This window comes from Oryctolagus cuniculus, chromosome 10 (assembly GCF_051225735.1).
Source record: "Oryctolagus cuniculus isolate XC-2025 breed Fujian yellow rabbit chromosome 10, ASM5122573v1, whole genome shotgun sequence".
Taxonomy (NCBI): domain Eukaryota; kingdom Metazoa; phylum Chordata; class Mammalia; order Lagomorpha; family Leporidae; genus Oryctolagus; species Oryctolagus cuniculus.
In genome coordinates, this window is record NC_142876.1 from 60,593,936 (window position 1) to 60,619,130 (window position 25,195).

Here is a 25,195-nt window from a genome sequence, read left to right on the forward strand (position 1 = left end):
TAAAATAACAAAAATTTTCTAAAAAATGAAAGAATAGGAAATACCTGCATTTGAATGTTTGGTCATTCTTCTAAGTTCTTTAACCTTCAGATGGGCAAAAAAAACCAAACCAAACAAACAAAAACACCAAAAAACAAACAAACAAACAAAAACCCCCCACAGTGTGAAGGTCCAAGGGAGGCTACAAATCCCTCCTACTAGCAATGAAAGGAAAACAGCTTTGCTAAAGTGCTTTTCCCACCAGCCACTCATTTCTTGGCTGCAGCAGGAGAGCTCCGCATTCTTCCTGCTCAGCCACAAATGTTCGATGTCATCCCTGGAGCTGAGCTTTCCCTCCAGCTGCACATGTGTGCATTGGACGCGTCTCCTCGCAACAGTTGACATCTTGGCTGTTCTACTAACACGAAATCCCAACTACAAAAACATCAGGTTTCACTCTGCAAGCTCACGTATTGCCAGAGGCATCACATTTCCAAACTTAAACAAGCTCTGGTTCCTTATTGTTTCCAATCAGTGCACACTTGCCAGAGACAGAAGCCATGGCATACAGGAAAGAGAACGGCCTGCTTACCCAGCCTCTGTTTTTATCTCCACAAAACTGCGCTACCAGCATTCCTGAGCGCCGTCTCCTGGCTGTGGGTTTTGTAAAGTATCCACCTTCTTAAGAAAAATTACTTGGCAGTAGATTAATAGACGTTTGCAGTCTAGTCACCCAGAAAGAAATAAAAGTTAAGTAAAATTAAAATGCTTTGGGATTAAAAGCGGTGCCTTTGAACTCAGGCAGCCCTGTCCAAGCTGCTAGTTTCTATCAATTAACTTCCTTAAGCAAGTGCTTTCTTCCACCCCAGCTTTCAAAGAATGTTCTGCTCCACAAAACGTTTCATGGCTTTCATGTGCAAAGTTCCTTGTGGGTGAAGGGTTCGAGGAGGTTGTTATTGTTTTACATTTTTGATAGGAACACAGAAGGGAGTCACTAGATTCAGCTCTTTACCTTGAAAAAGAACCATCTGTCATCTGTTGTTGGGTGATGGTACAAACCTAAAAGCGGGACCCAGTGGCTTGCTATTTCTGATCCCACAATTTCCAAACTTGAAGCATCTTCAATGCTTCATGCCCTGCGGGCACAATGTGTAATAATTACAACTTCTGAAAAATGCAGGCCAATATTCTGGCCAAAGGAGCAGAAAAGCATGAAACCGAAGACTGGATCAACCAGTATGGAGCACAATACCCTGTCTGTTCTGATCGACAGGAGGAAAGTCACTTGCTGGCTTTCACCTCTGCTGTTGTTTTATGCTCCTTCTATGAAATTGGTTTATATTTCTAATTAGAGAATTTTTTTACTCCTCTCTTAAGACTTTTCTGTACAGCAGGGAACAAACCAACATACACAGGTGATAAATAACAAAGGCCCGTCCTCATGCCCCCATCTTATGAGGCCGCATAAATAAAAAAAGCAAGGCACAGTCAGTATATAGACCTGTAAGGCAATCGACTAGTGAGGCTCATCGTAAACTTGTGTTAGGGGTAGTAACTCGGTCACAGAATCCCCTGGCCTCCGGTTAGCCTCTTTATCCCTTTGGCTGTTTTGCAGAGCTAAATCTAGGTTCAAAGGGGGAAAACGCGAGTCTGACACTGTTCCTTCTTTCTTTGTGGGATCCTTTAGATAATTTCCACAAACCCTTCTGTCAAGGCTTAGATGGGATCCGAAAACGCTGCTCTTCAAAAGTGCACGGCTCGGCATTGCATGAAATGGCATCTTTTGGTGGAAAGCCCGAGATGCTCCTTGTAGTAAAAGAAGCAAAAGCAAAGGCAAGGCACGGAGGTGAACGAAAACTTCTGGAGTAGGTGCCTGATGCGGAGATTAACATGCTTCTTGGGCGTATGAGAGTGCCTGGGTTTGAGTCCTGGCTCTGCTTCCCATCCCAGCTTCCTGCCAACGTGCACCCAGGGAAGCAGCAGGTCATAGCGCAGGTACTTCGGCTCCTGCCACCCACCCGGGAGACCCAGATGGAGTTCCTGGCTCATGGCTTCAGTCTGGCCCAAACCTGACTGTTGTGGGCATTTGGGGAGTGAACCAGCAGATGGAAAACGTCTCTGTGTCTCTTCTCTCTTTCAAGTCAATAAAAAAAATCTTAAAAACAAAACAAAACAAAAGCAAGCCTCTACTGATTATTTAAAATCTTGCACATTCATAATTCTTTTGCCTGAAGGTCTCTTTAAGTGGAAAGAAACTAGAATAGGTTTTCTATGTAAGGGTCCTTGCCACTATAAATGATGGTAATGCATATGTGAAACAAAAGAAAGGGAGGAAATGGAAAATGTATCATCTGATAGCTTCCGAGAGGGCCTTGCACGTTGCCTGGCTCCTTTTAGCAGCAGCTGGGCGGGTGCTTCCGTCTTTGATGGGCTGTTCCTACAGGAGCCTTAATGAGGAGCCTCAACAACACGGCCCTGAACTTGAATGTGCTCCAGAAGGGACTCCTGCCTCTTGGCACCGGACCATCAGGTCAGTCCTTGCTACTGACCCAAGGTAACTAACAGCAGCATGAGAGGGTTCACTAATGGTTACCTTCATTGAATCTTATTTCTGGGCCAGTGGAGGGCACAGGCTTGAGTCACCTGGTCATTTTTCTCTCTGCAGATTAATTTTCTTGAAAAACAGGTAAAAGGAGAAGAAAGAAAGAAAAGAAAAGAAGGAAGAGAAGAAAAGATGGAAGCAAGGGAGGGAGGAAGAAGAGAGAGAAAAATAGGGAGAGAGAGAGAGAGGATATATGAACTCTATCTGGAGTTATGCAAAGTTTCAGGCTTTTGAAATCTGAAACGCACAAATACCACACCTTTAAAACTCAGGTGCACAGTAAGGAATTGTTTGTTAGGTCATGGTATTGTTAACTTGGCAAAGAAAAGAGATTACCAAGGATGATTCCTAGGCCTTGTGGTAGTCCAAGGAGACTGTGAGGAGAGGGGGATCAGTTTAGAGCTTCCAATTGGCAAAGAAGGGATGTTTCTGATGACCCAAGGTTTTCTAAGCCTGGCTGTCAGAAGATGCTGTCTGAATTCTGACTTTTTGTTGTAACGTCCTGCTAAGTTGAAAAGGTACAAATAACTACAAGCCCACGTGTTTACATATTTAGCCACTTTGCCATCCTAAGAGATTTGTTACAGTACAGTAGCGGACATTGTGCTAAAGGAAAGGAAACAAGGCAAACTTTCTACCTGTTTGTCCCACTCACCTAGGAGGCCATGGGTTTTGATGTAGGAAGTGCGGAAGATTTTAAAAATTCAGAGTTGGGGTTACTTATGGAAATAGAGACAATTTTGGTGAAAAAAAAAAAAACCCACAAAAGTATGAAGATCTTATTTGCCGAGGCATTTGTTTCTAAAAATGAGGAGTGGCTGTCATTGATCACTACTGCTGCTTTTTTTTTTTTTTTTTTTTTTTTTTTTTGACAGGCAGAGTGGACAGTGAGAGAGAGAGACAGAGAGAGAAAGGTCTTCCTTTGCCGCTGGTTCACCCTCCAATGGCCGCCGCTGCAGCCGGCGCACCGCGCTGATCCTGGCAGGAGCCAGGAGCCAGGTGCTTTTCCTGGTCTCCCATGGGGTGCAGGGCCCAAGCACCTGGGCCATCCTCCACTGCACTCCCTGGCCATAGCAGAGAGCTGGCCTGGAAGAGGGGCAACCGGGACAGAATCCGGCGCCCCAACCGGGACTAGAACCCGGTGTGCCGGCGCCGCAAGGTGGAGGATTAGCCTATTGAGCCACGGCGCCGGCTACTACTGCTGCTTTCCTTCAACACTGCAACTCAGCCTGTGGGTTCCGCGGTCTGCAGGAGTGGCAGGTGTCATTCACAAGCACATGTTGAGAGCCTTGTGTGTCCCGCAGGTCTGAGTACTGCACACTATGTACAAAGCTGCTCTAGGGGAGAAGGAGGTGGCTCCACCAACTGGAGACTAGAAAAAGCAGAAATTTTATCCAAATCTTCAAACCATCCATCTTCTCTTTTTCCCAGCCTACCAATGTAAACCAAGAGATGCTGGCTGTCCCTCTGAGTACACATGCCTTCAAACATACAACGCCACCCCCAGGCGTTCACTGCTTGCCAGCCACACCTCTTCAACAAAGAAATGGTGGCATGAGGACTTAATGAGAGAGAAAAAGAGGCCAAAGTAGTTTGTCATCCACATACCCTAGGACAAGTTTTTTTCTCTAATTTTCTGGATATGGAAGGCAAATATTCCTGGTGGGAAAACTGACTCCCACTTGGATGATCTCTAGATACAGATCCATGACAGTTAAGAAATAGTTTTACAAAAACATAGGTAGAAGTATTAAATATATATTTAAGTATATATTTATTTAAATACACACACACACACCCCACAAAGAGAACATTATGGGGCTGGTGTTGTAGCATAGTGGGTAAAGCTACTGAGACAGCAGCATCCCATATGGAAGCTCATTTGTTTCCTGGCTGCTCCACTTGCATTCCAGTTCCCCGCTAATGGCTGGGAAAAGCAGCAGAGGATGGCCCAAGTGCTTGGGCCCCTGTACCCATGTGGGAGACCTGGAAGAAGCTCCTGGCTCTTGGCTTCAGCGTGGCTCAGCACTGGCTGTAGCAATTATCTGCGAAGTGAACCAGAGGATGGAAGATCTCTCTCTGTCTCTCCTTTCTCGATAACTGTGACTTTCAAACAAATAAATAAATCTTTAATAAATAAATAAATAAAGTGGATAACCCAATTGTGGGAGAAAGAGAAGGATTATGGTTCATCTATAAACTTGAATATTGTTCTGACATTAAAAGTGGTACTTGGAATGATTTTAAATAAGGTGAAATTTTGGGGTCAGTACTGTGGCACGGTAGGTTAATCCTCCGCCTACGGCACCAGCATCCCATATGGGTGCTGGTTTGAGTCCCAGATGCTCCACTTCCAATCCAGCTTCCTGCTGGTGGCCTGGGAAAGCAGTGGAAGATGGGCCAAGTCCTTGGACCCCTTCACCTCCATTAGAGCCCTGGAAGAAGCTCCTGGCTCCAGAACAGTGCAGCTCCGGCTGTTGCGGCCAACTGGGGAGTGAACCAGTGGATGGAAGACCTCTCTCTCTTTTCCCCTCCTTCTCTCTTTGTGTAACTCTGACTTTGAAATAAATAAATAAATAAATCTTTTTTTTAAAAAAGATACCCATTTATATATACTGGAGTACTATTCAGTCATTGGAAAGGATGGAATTGTACCATTTGTTACAACATGAATGAACCTGAAAGACATTATGTTAAGCCAGGCTCAGGAAGACAAATACTGCATTATCTCACTCTTACAGGAAATCTACAAAGTTGTTCTTGCAACAGTAGAGAATAGAACAGTAGGTCCTACAGACTGTGCAGGACCAGAAGGAGGGAAGCCGGGGAGAGGTTTCTCAGTGGTGACCAAGTTACAGTTAGGTAGGAAGACCCGGGTCTGGTGTTCTATTACACAGTACAGTGACTACAGCTAACAATGATGGATTGTATCCAATCTTTCAAAATAGCTAGAACAGAGGATTTTTAATGTTTTCTCTACAGACAAATGTTCTAGATGAGGGAGATGCTGATTACCCTGAATATGCTGGTGTTTATTACTACACAATGTATACATATATCAGAACAGCACACTGGAGCCCACAAATATGTACAGTTTTTATGTATCAGTTAAAAATATATACCAGTTTATTAATTCATGATTAAAAATGTAATTATGGGAAATTTCCTTTTATTTCTTTAATTTATAAATTTTACAATGGAAAGATGCTACCTTACTTTTCTTATAAATTGGATAATTCAGTAACACAAAATCATGGGACCAGTACTGTGTTGCAATGGGTTAACGCCCTGGCCTGAAGTGGCAGCATCCCATATGGGCACAGGTTCAAGACCTGGCTGTTCCACTTCCTATCCAGCTCTCTGCTACGGCCTGGGAAACCAGTAGAAGATGGTCCAACTCCTTGGGCCCCTGCACCCACATGGGAGACCCAGAAGAAACTCCTGGCTCCTGGCTTTGGATCGGTGCAGCTTTGGCCATTGCAGCCAACTGGGGAGTGACCCAGTGGATGGAAGACCTCTCTCTCTCTCTCTGCATCTCCTCTCTTTGTGTAATTCTGACTTTCAAATAATAAATAAATCTTTTTAAAAAGTCTATTATATTCTTTAAAAACCCACATAATTATTATAGAAAATGTAGAAAATATACTAAGGTGCTTCAAAAAGCTCATGAAAATGTGGGGCTGGTGCTATGGCATAGCCACTGCCTGCAGTGCTGGTATCTCATATGGGCTCCAGTTTGAGTCCTGGCTACTCCATTTACCATCCAGCTCTCTGCTATGGCCTGGGAAATCAGTAGCAGATGGCCGAAGTCCTTGGTCCCCTGCACCTGTGTGAGAGACCCAGAAGAAGCTCCTGGCTCCTGGGTTCAGATGGCTCACCTCTGGCCATTGCGGCCATTTGGGGAGTGAACCAGCAGATGCAAGATTTTCTCTCTCTCTGCCTCTGCCTCTCTGTAACTCTGCCTTTCCAGTAAATAAATAAATAAATCTTTTAAAAATGTGCTTAAAAGATAAATTCGGGGCATTGATGTTGTGGCACAGTGAGTAAAGCCATCACCTGTGATGCTAGCATCGCATGTTGGCACCAGTTCATGTCCTGGCTACTCCACTTCTGATCCTGCTCCCTGTGAATGTGCTGGAAAGCAACACAAGATGGCCCAAGTGGTAATGTCCCTGCACTCATGTGGGAGATCTGAATGAAGTTCCTGGCTCTTGGCTTCTGCCTGGCCTAGCCTGGCCATTGCAGCTATCTAGGAAGTGATCCAGTCAATGAAGATCTGTCTCTCTCTGTTACTCTGACTTTCAAAATAGATCCATACATCATTAAAAAAAAAAAAAAAGGTAAGCTTGGGTCTGGCGATGTGGTACAGTGGGTTAAGCAGCTGCATGTGACACAAGCATCAAGCATCCCATAGAGGTGCCAGTTTGAGTCCTGGCTGCTCCGTTTCTGATCCAATCTGTGCTAATGTGCCTGGGAAAGCAGTGGAAGATGGCCCAAGTGCTTGCACTTTTGCACCCACGTGGGAAACCTGGATGGAGTTCCAGACTTCTGGCTTTGGTCTGACACAGACTTAGCCAATGAAATCATTTGGGGAGTGAACCAGCAGATGCTGCAAGATTTGTCTCTCTCTCTCTCTCTCTAACTCTACCTTTCAAAGAAATAACTAAACCTTAAAAGAAAAAAAAAAAAGATAAGTTTAAGATAAATTGAGCAGAGTTTGAGTCTTGGTTGCTCTGCTTCTGATCCAGCTTCCTGCTAATGTGCCCAGAATGGCAGCAGATGATGGCCCAAGTACTCCAGTCCCTGCCACGCACTTGGGAGACTGCAGTGGACTTTCAAGCTCCTTGCTTTGGCCTGGCCCAGCCCTGGCTGTTGTGGGCATTTGTGGAGTAAAAGCAGCAGATAGAAAATCTCTCACTTTCTCAGTCTGCCATTCAAATAAATAACTACTTTTTAAAAACCAAAAATTTTTGTACCAAATTATTATTGATTTTAACATTTTTATTTATTTTATTTGAGAGGCAGGGAGACAGAGATAGAGCTCTCATATGCTGGTTCACTCCCCAAATGGCTGCAACAGCAGAGACTGGACCAGGCTGAAGCCAGGAACCAGGAACTCCATCCAGACCTCCCATGTGACTGGCAGGGAGCCATCTCATCTGCTGGTGCACATCCTCAGGAAATTAAATCCATGCAGCACTGGACTCAGATCCCGGTACTCCAATATAGGATGCAGGCATCCCAATCAGTCCTTTAACCAGTAGGCCAAACGCCCGCCCCATAAACTGATCTCTAAACCACAAATCTTTGAAAGTACTTTTCTTTTTCTTTTTGACAGGCAGAGTGGACACTGAGAGAGAGACAGAGAGAAAGGTCTTCCTTTGCCGTTGGTTCACCCTCCAATGGCCATCGCGGCCGGCACGCCAATCCGAAGGCAGGAGCCAGGTGCTTCTCCTGGTCTCCTATGTGGGTGCAGGGCCCAAGCACTTGGGCCATCCTCCACTGGCCTCCCGGGCCACAGCAGAGAGCTGGCCTGGAAGAGGGGCAACTGGGACAGAATCCGGCACCCCAACCGGGACTAGAACCTGGTGTGCCAGCGCCACAGGCGGAGGATTAGCCTATTGAGCCGCGGCACCGGCCTGAAAGTACTTTTGTATATAAAAAAAAGGATGCACATACTTCGCTAATTTGAGTCAATGACTCCCACACTCATCAGACAGTTGTAAACTGTTAACTTACTGCTGTAGATTTTCCTCCATGGAAATTTACATTCTACTTTTATAATAAAAACCATGCTATTCTTCCTTTCTGTGTCCACTGTTACAGAGCCCTAGAGTCATCAGTGGGCTAATTTAAGAAGCTGTAGTTTGAAGCCACTGTGAAAATACACTTGTTACTTGGAAGGAAAGGGGAGATCCCTGGGAGCCGCTTAGCTTTCTCACTTTCGTCAACAGAAAGGATTGGTTTACGAGATCTGCTAATCATTAGCTTGAAAGGCAAGAAGATCGCATACAAATTCCCAGGATGAGACAGAATGGGGACAGCATGCTGTGGGCATCCCCACTAAGAGCCATGCTGGAGGTGAGCGCTCCTGGGAGGCGTTGCAACGATTCACCTGCTTCTCTCAGGACCAGTTCTTTATCTCAGTGAACATGTGCCTTGTGGGACCTACAGACTCCACAATGCCACTACTGACCCATAAAACACAAGTGCGGGAAAGATGGCTAATACTTGAAGAACACGGCTAGTTTGTTCCTTGCTTAAGAGAAACAGTTTTGTTGCAAAATGACGTGTGCATTCATTATCCCTGGCTCCTTGCTGCCATGGCCTTGAAACGAGCAGCCTGCAGGCAGCCTTGCTCTGCGCACAGACCCCACTGTGAGGCAGCCTGGGAGGATGAACATGGCGCACTGAGGGTGCCCAGGCTGCCTGCAAAGGCACCAGGAAGCTTTGTAAAACCTCACTTAGACTCCTCTGCTTGAAGCGGATAATTACTTGGGCAGTTCATTTTTTACTAATGAATTATTAGCATATTCCTTTTGTTCTGAGTTGGAACATTGAAGACCACACTAAATAGACAAATGGGCTAGGCGGACTTAGCTGTCTTAGTCTGGGTCCTTAAATGGTGACAATTTAAAAGGCCTCTCAGAAGGTATTTTAATCTTCATCTCTTTGTATCAGCTCGCTCTTTCTCTGGCTCTATTTTCCTGCTTTTTCTCACTTTTTGTTTGGTTGTTGTCTTTTCTCAGTCTGTTTATTTGAGAAAGGAAGAGGAGATGAATTGTTACTGGCCATTCAGTGTGCGAACAACAGTCTCATCTTTATCACTAGGCAATTAAAAAAAAAAACCCTCCAGCTGCGTTAAGTAATCTCATCTGCACAATTTCGCTTTTCAAGATCCTATCTAAATGAATTACTACCACATTATAAAAAGAATTATAGTTAGAGAGAGGATGAAGGTAATCCCTTCTCTTGACAATGAGTTTCTTTTGGAGAGGTTGAAAACAATCATTAACATCCCTTTAAATGCTTATTTACTTTACAGTGGTTAACTATAAAGTGACCTTTGAGGAAGAGTACACTTTGGCAAGTCAAACACTGAAATCAATGTGCCAGCTGAATTTTAAATCACTCAGTGTACCGAGGAACTGGCCATCCAACATACTTCAATGAATCGATCGCTGCTCAACTTTTTAAAGTCATGATGAAAGTGGCTTATATGAAGTCTTTGGGTTACTGTTAGGTAGAGCCAAACAGAGCACTATTCAGCATTCATGGAGGTGGAGAGGTGTCAGGGTGTTAATTTGGAAAGATAAGACTGATTGACTGCAGGGGAAATATCTGAAGTAAAATGCAAATTGATACTCATTTGTCTTCTGTTTCAAGAAAAGATAGTACGATTGCTTTCTTAAAACTTCAGTCTTAGAAAGCTTCTACTTAGGGTACTTAATAGACTGCAGACTCCCACTGCTGGGTATTGTTCTGAAAGCTCTACATAAACTAAGCAACAAATCCCAGGACAACACTGAAGCAAATATTACTGTCTATCTACTCCTACTGTTACAACGTTAATAACTCCCTCTTGTTTTCTAGAACAGTTTTAGGTTCAATGCAAAACTGAATAAAAAATACCAGGTTCCCACACTTCCCTCCTCACCCCCATACCTGCACAGCATCCGCTCTCACAGCCCCCACCAGAGTGGTGCGTTTGATGCAATCCACGAACCTACATTGATACATCATTGTCACCCAAAGTCCCTTGTTCCTATGAGGACTCCCTGTTGGTGGTGTACTTTTGACGAAAGTATAAAATGACACGAGTCTACCACTGTATCAGTCAGAGCAGCCTCACAGCACTAAATCCTCTGCACTGTGCCCTTCACCCCTGCCTCCCCGTGAACTCTGGCAACCACTATTCCTTTTCCTGGTTCCCTAGCTTTCCCTTTCCTGTGATATCATAGAGCTGCAATCTTACAGACCTTTCAGTTTGGCTCGTTTCACTTAGCAGTATGCACTTCAGTTTTCTCCATGTCTTTTTGTGGCTTGATATATTTTATTTTTTAAAGTGTGAATAATATTTCACTATCTAGATGCCCTATAGTTTATTTATCCGTTCACTTGTTGAAGGGCATCTTGATTGCTTCCAGGCTTTGGGAATTATGAATATCACTGCTATAAACATCTGTGTGCAGGTTTTGAGTGAACAATTTTCAGTTCAAGGGGGTAATTCTAAGGAGTACCATCTGGGTCCTGTGAGAAAAGCATATTTAGTTGTATAAGACACTGCTAAGTTGGCTTCTCAAGTGGCCAAACTATTTGTATTCTCCCCAGCAATAATGAGAGTCTCTGTTGCTCCATATACTCACTACCATTTGATGTTGTCAGTCTTTTCGATTTTGGCCATTCTAATAAATATGTAGTGATATCTCATTTTTTAAAAACATTTATTTATTTTGATTTGACAGGCAGAGTTAGACAGTGAGAGAGAGAGAGACAGAGAGAAAGGTCTTCCTTCCGTTGGCTCACCCCCGAAATGGCCACTATGGCCAGCGTGCTACGCCGATCCAAAACCAGGAGCCAGGTGCTTCCTCCTGGTCTCCCATGTGGGTACAGGGGCCCAAGCACTTGGGCCATCCTCCACCGTCCTCCCGGGACACAGCAGAGAGCTGGACTGGAAGAGGAGCAACTGGGACTAGAACCAGGCGCCCACATGGGATGCCAGCGCCGCAGGCGGAGGATTAACCAAGTGAGCCACGGCGCCGGCCCCGTGATACCTCATTTTTATTTTAATTTACAACTCTCTAACGACATATGATGTTGACCATCTTTTCATATACTTTTTTTTTTTTTTTTAAGATTTTTACCTATTCATTTGAAAGGCAGAGTGACAGGGAGACAGAAAGAATGAGAAAGAGGTATCGTCCATCTGTTGGTTCATTCCCCAAATGGCAGCAATAGCTGGGGCTGGACCAGGATGAAGGCTGGAGCCAGGAACCCCATCGAAGTCTCCCATGTGTGTGGCAGTAACTCTAGTACTTGACCTACCAGCTGCTGCTTCCCAGGTGCATTATCAAGGAGCTGGAATAGAAGCTGAGTAGACAGGACTAGAACCAGCACTCTGATAAGAGATTGGGGTGTCCCAAGTGGTGGCCACATTGCCCACCCCTTCATATGCTTTCTGGGCATTTATACATTATGTTTGGTGAGGTGTCTGTTTAGTTCTTTTATCCATTTTAAAATCAGGTAGCTCGTTTTCATGTTGTTGAGTTTTAGGAGTTCTTGGTATATTTTAGTTAACAGTCCTATATCAGATGTGTCTTTTGCAAATATTCTCTCCCAGTCTTTGCTTTGTTTTCTCATTCCTTTTTTTAATAAACATATTTTAATTATATTTTCCATGAACTTTTAAAAAAATATTTATTGTTTGAAAGGCAGAGTTAGGGGGAAAGAGAGAGAGAGAGAGAGAGAGAGAGAGAGAGAGAGGTGTCTTCCATTTGCTGGTTCATTCCCCAAATGACCACAACAGCCAGAACTGGGCTGATCCAAAGCCAGGAGCCAGGAGCTTCTTCTGGGTCTCCCATGTGAGTGCAGGGGCCCAAGGGTTTGGGCCATCTTCTACTGCTTTCCCAGGGCATAGCAGAGAGATGGATTCGAAGTGGAGTAGCCAGGACATGAACTGGAGCCTGTATGGGATGCCGGCACTGCAGGTGGTGGCTTTACCCGCTATGCCACAGCGCTGGCCCCTTTAATGTCTTTAAATTGGGCCTATTATGATCACGTATTTCTTTTGCTGTAGATTTTGGCAGAATATGTCTAAGGAATTGTATCATTTCATGTAAGGTATCAAAGCTATGAGCATAGATCTTTTCATAATTTTCTTTTATATCCTTTTAGTGTACATAGATCTACAATGATGCCTTCTCTTTCATGTCTGATATTAGTAATTAGTGTCTTCTCTAGTTAGCCTAGCTAATAAAGGCTTGTAAGATCTGTTGATCTTCTCAAAAATTAGGTTTTGGTTCTGTTGATTTTCTTGATTTTCTCTATTGGTTTCTTGTTTTCAATTTCATTTATCTCTGTTCAAATTTTTAAAATTTCCTCAAGAAAAATTTTAAAAATTATCTATTTTCATTTTATTTAAAAGCAAGAGAGACAGACAGATATAGCAGACATAGAGAGATCTTCTATCTGTTGGCTCACTCAAGCCAGGAGTCCGGAACTCCCTCTGAGTCTCCTATGTGGGTGGCAAGGACTTGAGTTCTGAGCCGTCACTTGCTGCCTCCCAGGATGTACATTAGCAGGAAGCTGGATCAAAAGTGGAGTAGCCAGGCCTCACATCAGCTACTCCAATATGTGACAGGAGTGTCCCACGTGGCAACGTAAGCCACTGAAATAAATGGACCCTGCCTTTTTTATTTCTGTTCTTCTGTTTATTTTGGATTTAATTTGCTCTTCTTCCTCTCTTTTCAAAGGTGGAAACTTAGCTAACTGCCTTAGATATTTCTTCTTTTCTAATGTATGCATTCAATGCTATAAACTTCCCTTGAGGTACCGATTTCACTACATGCTAATAAATTTTGATGAATTATATTTTCACTTAGTTCAAAATATGTTTTAGAGGCAGACATTGTGCATCACAGTGGGACTGGATCCCAGGCATGCCAATATGGAATGCCGTATCCAAGCAGTAGCTTAACCTGCTGTTCCACACCTGATCCTGAATCTGTCCATTTTCAACAGAGAGGTCAAATGGGTTCATCTTTTTCTGCCTGCAGTTCTATGAGCTTTGCCCCTTGTATTTGTGAAGCTCTTTTGTTAGATCCACACATTTTTAAAAAAAATTTATGTAGCGGCCGGTGCTGTGGCTCAGCGGGTTAACAGCCTGGCCTGAAGTGCTGGCATCCCATATGGGCACAGGTTCAGGTCCCGGCTGCTCCACTTCCCATCCAGCTCTCTGCTATGGCCTGGGAAAGCAGCAGAAGATGGCCCAAGTCCTTGGGCCCCTGCACCCAAGTGGGAGACAAGGAAGATCCTGGCTCCTGGTTTAGGATTGGTGCAGCTCCGGCCATTGCGGCCAATTAGGGAGTGAACTAACGGATGGAAGACTCCTCTCTCTCTCTCTCTGTGTAACTTTGACTTCCAAATAAAAATAAATAAATCTTTAAAAAAAATTTTATGTCTTCTCTGAAAACTGATGCCTTTGTCATTACATAATGTCATCCTTTATCCTCAATAATTTTCCTCACTGTGACATCTGCTTTCTCTGAAATTAATAATTATTCCTACATCCTTTTGATTAATGTTAGAAGGTATATCCTTTCTCTATCGTGCATTTTTTAATCTATATGTCTCCATATTTAAAGCAGATTTCTTGCACACAACATAATTTTGTCTTTTTTTAAAAAATTATTTATGTATGTATTTATTTGAGAGAGAGAGAGAGAGAGAGAGAGAGAGAGAGAAACACTTCCATCTACTGATTTACTTCCCAGATACCTGAAGTGGTTGGAGCTGGGTTGGGGCAAAGCTTGGAGCTGGGAACTCAATCGAGGTTTCCTGCATGGGCGGCAGGGACCCAGTTATTTGAACCGTTACTACTGCCTCCTTGGGTATGCACTAGCAGAAAGCTGTATTGAGAGTGGAGCCAGAACTTGAACCTAGGCACCACCATATGAGATGCAGTTGTCCCAAGCAGCATCTTAACCACCATGCTAAGTAACTGCCTCTGGATCTTGTTTTTCCATTGAGTCTAATAACCTTTTTTATGATGAATTTAAACCATTGATATTTAAAGTGATTTTTTTTGACAGGCAGAGTGGACAGTGAGAGAGAGAGAGAGACAGAGAGAAAGGTCTTCTTTTACCGTTGGTTCACCCACCAATGGCCGTTTTGGCTGGCGTACTGCGCTGATCCGAAGCCAGGAGCCAGGTGCTTCTCCTGGTCTCCCATATGGGTGCAGGGCCCAAGCACTTGGGCCATCCTCCACTGCCTTCCCGGGCCACAGCAGAGAGCTGGACTGGAAGAGGGGCGACCGGGACAGAATCTGGCGCCCCGACCGGGACTAGAACCTGGAGTGCTGGCGCTGCAGGTAGAGGATTAGCCTATTGAGCTGCGGCGCTGGCCTAAAGTGATTATTGATAGAATTGAATTAATACCCTCTATACTGGGGCTGGTGTTGTGGCACAGTAGGTTAAAGCCCCAGCCTGCAGCACCGGCCTCCCACATGGGCTCTGGTTCGAGTTCCAGCTGCCCAGCTCTCTGCTATGGCCTGAGAAAGCAGTAGAAGATGGCCCAAGTCCTTGTGCCCCTGCCCCATGTGGGAGACCTGGAGAAAGCTCCTGGCTCCTGGCTTTGGATCAGCTTAGCTCTGGCCATTGTGGTCATTTGGGGAGTGAACCAGCAGAATGGAAGACCTCTCTCTCTCTCTCACTCTACCTCTCTCTCTAACTCTTTTGAATAAATAAAATAATTCTTAAAAAAATAGCCTTTATAGATTCTGTTTTCTGTTTTTTTTCTTTTTGTCTACTACACTTTTTGTTTTTAGTGCTTTTTAACTGAGCATTTCTGTGATTCTTTTTCTCCTTTCTTGGCATATTAATTATATACTTTAACAAATTTTTCGATTGTAGTTGCCCTAGAGTTTACACTGTACTTTTACATCTAATTCAGGTCCACTTTCAAATAATACTATGCCACTTTGTAGATAGCACAAGTAACTTACAATAACTAAATATTTCTAATTCCTGAGGCTTGGTGCCTTAAATAAAGGGAAGAGATCTACTTAGCTTACAGTTCTGGGGGCTGAAAATCCAAGATAGAGAGGCCCCATCTTGGCCTCTGGTGTGGTTCTGGTGGTGGAGGGCACTATGGGGAGACTGTGAGGTCAGATCCCTTGGTGAGACAGGAAGTCAGAAACTGGGGATCCAATGAGAGCCATGTTAGTGCCCTCGAAGGTCAGTACTACCAATGACTTGATGATCTCCTACCAGGCCACCACCTCTTAAAGGTCCCCTCACCTGTTAACACCAATGCATCAGAAGCTAAGCTTCCAGCACATGCCCCTCTGGAGAACACACACCACAGCACTGTCACTCGTTTCACCTAGACACAACTATGTCTGTTTAGATCTAATTTGCATATACTGTTATTATTATTTTGAACAAATTGTTATCTATGACTAACAGTAAGAAAAATAAAAGATTTTATTTTAATTTATTTTTTAAAAGATTTATTTATTTATTTGAAAAGCAGAGTTACAGAGAGAGAGAGAGAGAAAGTCAGAGAGACATCTTCTATCTGATTCACTGTCTAAATGGCTGCAATGACTGGAGCTTGGCTGATCTAAAGCCAGGAGCCAGGAGCTTCTTCCAGGTCTCCCAGGTGGCTGCAGGGGCCTGAGCACTTGGGCCATCTTCCACTGCTTTCCCAGGCCATAGCAGAGAGCTGGATAGGAAGTGGAACAGCTGGGTCTCAAACCAGTACCCATATGGGATGCCAGTGCTGCAGGCCAGGGCATTAACCTGCTGCGCCACAGCGCTGGCCCCTCCTTCTGGTATTTTCCTGGCATGTCAGTTACACCTTTTGTAGTTGTCCCAGCTTTCAGATAGTCTGTTCTGATTTTTTCACTCTCTTTTCTCTTTGTTTTTCGGTTTTGGAACTTTTATTGCTATATCCTTAAATTCAAGGATTCAAATACTGTTCTGTCTCATTCAGAGATTAGTATCCTGTTTACTAATGAGCCCATCTAGAACATTTCTCTTTCTGTTACAATGGTTTTTATCACTAGCATTTGATTCTTAGAGTTTCCATCTCTCAGGACTGGCATGGTGGTGCAGCAAGTTAAACTGTTGCTTGTGACAACAATATCCTGCATCAGAGCACCAGTTCGAGTCCCAGCTACTCTGCTTCCAAACCAGCTTCCTAAAAGTGCACCTGAGAAGGCAGTGGAAGATGGCACAAGTATTTGGGACCCTGCCTCCCACATGGGAAACCAGAATGGAGTTCCTCCCTCTTGGCTTTGGCCCTGCTCAGAGCAAACCAGTGGATGGAAGACAGCCAGCCACACCCCCATCTCTCCCTGTGGTTGCCTTTCCTATAAATAAATAAATCTTAAAGGGAGAATTTCTACCTCCATGTGTGTGTTATCCATCTGTTTCTGCATCTTCAGCTTCTTCTATTAGGGTCCTTAGCATATTAATCACAGTTTAAAAAAAACTCTTTATATGGTTACTCCAACATTCCTGCCACATCTGATTCCGATGTTTGTTCTGTCTCTTCAAACTGTGGTTTACCTTTTAGGATGCCTCGTAATTTCTTGAAAAGTGGACATGATACACTGTGGTAAATAGGCCTTTACTAATGAATGGCAAGGTATGGGGAGAAAGCACACTGATTAGGCCCTCAGCCTTTTGCCCCCTGCACTGTGAAGCCATTGTTTTCTCAGTCCCTCCCCCCACCCTTTATGTGGGTAGAGATGGTGACAGGGTTTGCAGGTGGGAATTTCTCTCCCTGCCCAGAGGGATTAGTTCCCTTCCCCCAGGAAGATGAGGCTCTGATAAAACCCCACAGGCCAGAGGATCTACTAAAACAGCTTCTGCAGCAGGCAGGCCCTTTGAAGAATGCCCGGCTATATTTCGCAATGGTTCTTTTTTCCTTTACCTTGCTGCGAACAAAAGGCATTTTTTCTCCAAAACTCATTGTGAAGACCTGGTAGAGCTCTTGGAGCTAAAACTCACAAAAGTCCTCCTATGACAGGGTCTCCCTGGAGTTTTTCACACTCAGGTTTGTCCACACTGAGCCTCCAGCAGGATTGCCTACTCTGGCACTGGTTCCTGCAGTCTTCTGACCAAGGGTTTGCATTCCAGTAGGTGTGACTGTCCACATCTGTCTCTTTCTCTAATTTTCAGGGGAGCACTTTGCCCCATGACCTCTCTCTGACAGACATAAGAAAGGCTATTGATTTTTCAGTTTGTTCAGATATTTACTTGTTGTTTGGAAAGAGTGGCAACTTCTAATCTCCTTATAGTCTGGGCTGGAAACTGCCTTTTGTCCCCTTTTCACGATGTAGTGATTTGCTCAGGACCCGTCATCTCGTAGGTGGCAGAGCCAGGGTTTGGATCTAGGTATTCTGGCTCCAGAGTCTGTGTTCTTAACCGCAGCACCACTGAGCAAAACAAACAACCTGAGCTGCTGAAGCGTGGAGGAATGGGTTTCTCACCATGAGATCTTTCACGTCCACTAAATTTAAACTTTCAAAAAAATTGCTACACATACCTAGAACACATACCTGGCAAGAAAACAATGATGATGGGGTCGGCGCTGTGGCATAGAGGGTTAAGCCACCTAGGCATCCCATATGGGTGCTGGTGAGAGGCCCGACTGCTCCACTTTCTATCAGCTCCCTGCTAATGCACCTGGGAAAGCAGCAGAAGATGGCCCAGCCAGAAGAAGCCGGATAAAGATAACTAACCACTCCTGTGAGAAAGGCATTAATCCCTCTTGGCAATTTAGTCCCCTTTTAAGGACCCAACCTCCCAACACCACCACAATGGCAAACAAATTTCAACCTGAATTCCAGAGGGGACAAACTGTATACAAACCATAGCAGAATGGATGAGTGACAGATGACATCCAAATGATTCATCCAAAGTAATACACAAAACATTCGTGGCAAAGTTGAGACAATACCCTGACTTATCATTTAGAGCTCTTTCCCCTGCCATCACTCCAGTTTAACTTCAGTCAGTCAACATTTACTGTGTGCTTAGTATGTGCAAAGTACAGAGCTGGAAGTTGGGAGCACCACTGCCAATAAAATAGAATTCCAACCACCAACGACCTCACAGTTTGAGAAACTCATTATACTATGCCTCAATCAAATTCTTGTTTATACATTGAAAAAACCTCAGAGCTCCCTTCCTGCTCCTGGGTTCTGATCTGATGAAAATCTAAATTTCCCACTTATTGATTACTAAGACTTTAGAGTAAGTTTATTTCAAAGAGCAATCTAAACAAAGTGGTGGTTCAGGATAATGATAGGGAATATTTCTTTATTTTTCCTCAATCATTCATCATTCATCATTCACTGAGCACATACTAACCATCAGGTACTATGTGCTGGTAATAAAAACAGAAATAAGTTCTCTTGTCACAAAAAGTCTATAGTCCAGGCCCTGGTGCTGTGGTACAGTGAGTTAAGCCACTAACTGCAACACTGGCATCCCACTGGTTTGAGTCTTGGCTGATCCACTTCTGATCCAGTTCTCTGTTGGTGCACCTGGGAAGGCAATGGAAGATGGCCCAAGTCCTTGGGCCCCTACTACCATGTGGAAGACCCAGATGAAGCTCCTGGCTCCTGACTTCAGCCTGGCCCAACCTTGGGGAGTGAATCAATAAATGGGAGCTCTCCTTTTCTTTCTCTGTGACTCTGCCTTTCAAATGAAAATAAATAATTCTTAAAAAGAAAAAAAAAAAGTTCACAGTCTAAAATGATAGCTTTCTTTTAAAAAGAGGAATTGTAAATGCAGTGTTTATGTTAATGTGATATATTTATACTATCATTGTATCTTAAACTTAAATGAGTGGTTTCCAGGATTAAATCATAAAAGGGAATCAGCTACTATTGATTCAAGCTTAAATGCTCCCAGGAGTTGGTGGGAAACAGCAATCAATTTTGTAGGTTTCCCATGGGAACAAATGCTTGCCAACACCAAGATGGAAGAGGATGCATGCTATGCACTCACCACTTCTCCTCTTCTACTTGCACTCCCACAGACTGGAACTTACTAGGTGCCTTATTTTCCCCTGTTTTGTCAGGTTCATCAGCATCATCCACCTGAAGAAATCAGACAAATTGAGTTACTCGATTTCAGCAACTTGAAAGACAAGTATCACAGTTCATCAGAAGTATCTGTTCTATTACTGGAATGCTTTGTGATTTGTCACCTATCTGTTCAATATTTGTAAGTCTGATGAGCGCCATCACTACCTTATTAGCATGCTCTTTCCCGCTTTTAGTAAAATGATGTTTTATTCAATACTCAGGGGGCTGCCACATCTATATTCCTCCATAGATTTGTGAATATAATCATCCCTCAATATCCATAGCTGATCTGTTCCAGAACCACTTGTAGATAGCAAAATCTGCAGATACGCAAGTCCCTTATATTAAATGGCATAATATTTGCATAGAACCTATTCACATATCCTCCCCTATACTTTAAATCACTTCTAGATTACTATAATACCCAACACAGTATAAATGCTGTATAAATACTTGTTATTCTGTATTTTTTAGAAATAAAAAAAATCTGTACATACTCCATATAGATGTAAATTTTCAAAAATACTTTCTATCTGTGGTTGGCTGAGAATCTGTGGATGTGGAACTCAGACACTGAGGACCAACTGTGTATACTTACCTGTGAGCACTATATTAGGAGGAAATGTTAATATGGAAATGTGTTCTTGGAAGGTTTGAATTTGCAGGTAATGAAATACAAAAAGAGGAAAATCCATGATTTATAGTTGTTGATACTGAATCATTTAGATATTAATCTGTTAGGGTAAACTACAGAACACTTCAATTTTTCCCTCTATACTAAATATTTGTCTTTGAATATCATGTCACAGTTTCTAAATAACTACGTATATATTATAGCTCATATAGAAAATATATCCAGAGCCGGCACTGTGGCGTAGCGGGTAAAGCCGCCACCTGCAGTGCTGGCATTCCATACGGGTGCTGGTTCAAGTCTCGGCTCCTCCACTTCTGATCCAGCTCTCTGCTATGGCCTGGGAAAGCAGAAGATTGCCCAAGTCCTTGGGCCCCTGCACCCACGTGGGAGACCTGGAAGAAATTCCTGGCTCCTGCCTTCGGATCGGCCCAGTTCCGGCAGTTGCAGCCATCTGGGGAATGAACCAGAGGATGGAAGACCTCTCTCTCTCTTTGCCTCTGCCTCTGTAACTGCCCTTCAAGTAAATAAATAATGTTTAAAAAAAAAGAAAAAATATATCCACATCTAATAGTCCGTATGACAGATAAGCCTGAATCCAAACTGGAAGCAAACTTTAGGATTATTCAAGATTAGGTTTATTCCTTTTTTGTTCCTGTATATTTAACAAATCATTTGTTTCTAAAAATGAACCCAATTAGTGTAGATTATATAAAACTAAAATACAGAAATATATAATGTAGAAAGTACAGGTACCTTAAGAATCATTGTCAGATTGTTGATGGATGTTTGTCCATTGTGTTATATAAATGATGATCAATACTAAGAGTATATAGATGAAATCGTATGTATTTTCCTGAGATTTGCTTTATTTATTAAAGCTGTTATCTTCTGGGTGTTTTATCATGTCAATACATGGCTGTACTTCAATTCTTCTGTTGGCTGCATGAATATTTCTTTTAATGACTATTAAAGCAATATCTAGGTAACATGTTCTTTTTTTGCTGTTACATATAATATTACAAATACCATTTCATATGTATCTTTTTAAAATTTTTTTTATTTGACAGATAGAGTTAGACAGTGAGAGAGACAGAGAGAAAGGTCTTCCTTCCGTTGGTTCACCCCCCAAATGGCTGCTACGGCTGGAGCTACACCGATCCGAAGCCAGGAGCCAGGTGCCTCATCGCGGTCTCCCATGCAGGTGCAGGGGCCCGAGGACTTGGGCCATCCTCCACTGCCTTCCCAGGCCACAGCAGAGAGCTGAACCGGAAGAGGAGCAACCGGGACTAGAACCCGGCGCCCATATGGGATGCCAGCGCCACAAGCGGAGAATTGACCAAGTGAGCGCAGCGCCGGCACACCGGGTTCTAGTCCCGGTTGGGGCGCCGGATTCTGTCCCAGTTGCCCCTCTTCCAGGCCAGCTCTCTGCTGTGGCCCGGGAGGGCAGTGGAGGATGGCCCAAGTGCTTGGGTCCTGCACCCGCATGGGAGACCAGGAGGAAGCACCTGGCTCCTGGCTTCGGATTGGCCAGCACCAGCCATAGTGGCCATTTGGGGGGTGAACCAGTGGAAAAAGGAAGACCTTTCTCTCTGTCTCTCTCTCTCTCTCACTGTCTAACTCTGCCTGTCAATAAAAAAAAAAAAAAAAAAGTGGAAATGTTAAATGGAAGACACTGAGCACTCATAACTAAGGGGTGCTGTTCAATTGCTCTTCAAAGCACTTATCAACCTCTCACGGGCACTATATGGGAGTATTCATTTCCCTACACTCTCACCAATACTAAATATCACCTAACTTAAAAACATATGACAAGGCCGGTGCTGTGGCGTAGGGGGTAAGGCTGCCGCCTGCAGTGCTGGCATCCCATATGGGTGCCGGTTCAAGTCCCTGCTGCTCCACTTCCTATCCAGCTCTCTGCTGTTGCCTGGGAGAGCAGTAGAGGATGACCCGGGTCTTTGGGCCCCTGCACCCACGTGGGAGACCCCGAGGAAGCTCCTGGCTCCTGGCTTCAGATGGGCACAGCTCCAGCTGTTGCAGCCAATTAGGGAGTGAACCATCGGATGGAAGACCTCTCTCTCTCTCTGCCTGTCCTCCTCGCTCTGTGTAACTCTGACTTTCAAATAAATAAATAAATCTTAAAAAATATATGACAATATCACAGTGAGAAATATTTCTGTTTCCTGTACTTCTTTGTTTATGTCCTTTGCTTATTTTACCCTCTCCCCAAAGTGAGGTTTTAACAATTTCTTGGGACAGGTGTTGTGGCACAGTGGGTTAAGCCACCACTTGGGAAGCTGGCATCCCATGATAGAGTGCTGGTTTGAGTCCCAGCTGCTCCACTTCCTATCTTTCTGTTGTTGCACCTGGGAGGCAGTGGTTGATAATGACTCAAGTACTCAAGTCCTTGTCCAGATGGAATTCCTGGCTCCTGGCTTAGCCTGGCTCAGCCCTGGCTGTTGAGGGCATTTGGAGAGTGGAGCAGAGGATGGAAGATCTCTCTCTCTGCAGTCTCTGTTACTCTGCTTTTTTAAATCAGTAAACACATCTTTAAAATTTTTTTCATATTCATAGGACTCTATTTTATGATGCTAAAGCCTTTCTCTTATATGTACTGCAAATGTTTTCTCTGTTTACTATTTATCTTTCAAACTTTGTCTTTCTTGTAGAAGATCTTTTATTCTGTAGCCATTTCTAGGTTTTACGATTTGAAAAGGACTTTCTCACCCCAAGCATTTTTTAAAAAGTTCTCTTATATTTACTTTTGTGCTTTCAGGTTCTTGGTAATTTCAATTTTTCTTTGGGATATTTATATCTTATCTCTCTTGCTTTGTGTCCTGGCTAATAAAGGCAAATAATACTGAATAGCCTTGTGAAAACAAGAGATCTTAGCTGATTTCTAACTCTAATTGGAATATCTCTAGCAGTTCTCTTTTAAATAGGAGTTTAACTGGGTTTCTTAGGGATACTTTTTTAACATGTTGATATTTGAGATGACTTCTGAATTTAACTAAGTACCATATTTTTTGTGTCTATCTGGCTATCATATTTTTCTTCAAAAGCAAAATAACTTTGAACTTCTGAGCCATACTCTAGTTGATAATGAGATATATTTGGATTAGTTTTCAAATCTGTCTTGACTTTTTTTTTTTAATTTTTTGACAGGCAGAGTGGACAGTGAGAGAGAGAGAGAGAGAGAGAGAGAGAGAAAGGTTTTCCTTTGCCGTTGGTTTACCCTCCGCTAGCCGCGGCGGCCAGTGCACCGCGCTGATCCAATGTCAGGAGCCAGGTACTTATCCTGGTCTCCCATGGGGTGCAGGGCCCAAGCACCTGGGCCATCCTCCACTGCACTCCCTGGCCACAGCAGAGAGCTGGCCTGGAAGAGGGGCAACCGGGACAGAATCCGGCGCCCCGACCGGGACTAGAACCCGGTGTGCCGGTGCCGCAAGGCGGAGGATTAGCCTAGTGAGCCGCGGCGCCGGCCCAAATTTGGCTTGATTTTACAACTATATTTGTAAGCATGTTATTCTATAATCATTTTTTCTTGTTTTCTTTAGAGTTTGGGTGTCAGCTATGTTTACTTGACTTCAAAAATTGAGAATCTTGACCTTTTATTTATATAACAGGAATTATTTGCTTCCGGAATGTTAGCAAAACATTTTCTGCAGAATTATCTATATCTGTATATTTTGAGGAAGGTTTTTGTTGTTGCTGCTTTTGCTATATATATATTTTTAAAGATTTATTTATTTATTTGAGGCAGAGTTACAGAGAGGCAGAGGCAGAAAAAGGGAGAGATCTTCCATCTGCTGGTTCACTTCCCACATGGCTGCAACGGCTGATCCAAAGCCGGGAGCCAGGAGCTTCTTCCCGGTCTCCCATGCGGGTGCAGGGGTCCAAGGACTTGGGCCATCTTCTATTGCTTTCCCAGGCCACAGCAGAGACCTGAATCATTAGTGGAGCTGGAACTCGAACTGGTGCCCACATAGGATGCTGGCACTGCAGGCAGCAGCTTTACCTGCTACGCCACAGAACCGCCCCCGCTTTTAATATTTTTACAATTTCCTTTATGGCTGTTAGATTTCTTTCCCCAGCTTTTATATTTCTTCTTGCATTAGTATTAGTAATTTACATAAATGTCTATTTTATCTTGCTTTTAAATTTTACCAGCATTAAATTATCATCAGAATCTTTTATAATTCATGGAAGGTCATATCCTTTTTTCATATTTAATATAGTTTGTTTGTAGTTTCTCTTTTTCCTAATCAGACTTGCCTATTTATTTGGTCTTTGTCGCGAACCAATTCTCGTCTATCAGTTCTATTCTAGTTGTCATCGCCAAGGCTCTGTTTGGTTTTCTAACTCATTTATCTCCACTTTCATCATTATTTAGCTCTTCCAGTTGTTTTCTGTTCTTTTGCTGGCTTTGTGAGTTATGTGCTTGGTTTATATTGGGATATGTCTTCCTTCATTATGAAAGAATGCACAACTATGGATTCTTCTAAGATCATAGCTCTGGACAAGTCCACAGCAATAATTTACAGGATTTCCCTCTGTCAATCACATCCTAATAATCCTAAATTTCCTCTCCAATCCATGTTATTTAGATGTTTTACTATTTTCAAATGGTTAGATTTTTGTTATCTATTTAGTATTAATTCTTAGTTTTGGAATGAAAAGGATCTCTGTAGACTCTTTAGTGGTTTTTTGTGTTTTTTTGACAGGCAGAGTGGATAGTGAGAGAGAGAGAGAGAGACAGAGAGAAAGGTCTTCCTTTGCCATTGGTTCACCCTCCAATGGCCGGCACGCCGTGCTGATCCGAAGCCAGGAGCCAGGTGCTTCTCCTGGTCTCCCATGGGGTGCAGGGCCCAAGCACTTGGGCCATCCTCCACTGCACTCCCTGGCCACAGCAGAGAGCTGGCCTGGAAGAGGGGCAATCGGGACAGAATCTGGCACCCTGACCGGGACTAGAACCCGGTGTGCCGGCGCCGCAAGGTGGAGGATTAGCCTATTGAGCTGCGGCGCCGGCCAGGCTCTTTAGTTTTTAACTTAAGTGCTCCCCACCCACTGCCCCTGCCAGATCTCTTCCCAAATCCACACTGACACTGATTTCAAAGACACCAAAATAAAGTTTGCAAAGCCCAAGTACATGGAAGAAATC

At 43.6% G+C, this 25,195-nt stretch overlaps 1 protein-coding gene across 19 annotated transcripts in view; it reads right to left on the reverse strand.

The window, feature by feature from the left end:
* The window catches only part of DLGAP1 (DLG associated protein 1), a 1,086,743-nt gene that overhangs the window by 35,088 nt on the left and 1,026,460 nt on the right, over window positions 1-25,195 (reverse strand). For all 19 annotated transcript variants that reach the window (XM_070050436.2, XM_070050435.2, XM_070050434.2 and 16 more), the window contains one exon: window positions 19,324-19,415. In XM_070050436.2, the coding sequence (XP_069906537.2) occupies window positions 19,324-19,415 (92 nt within the window). The remainder of the gene's footprint in view (window positions 1-19,323; window positions 19,416-25,195) is intronic.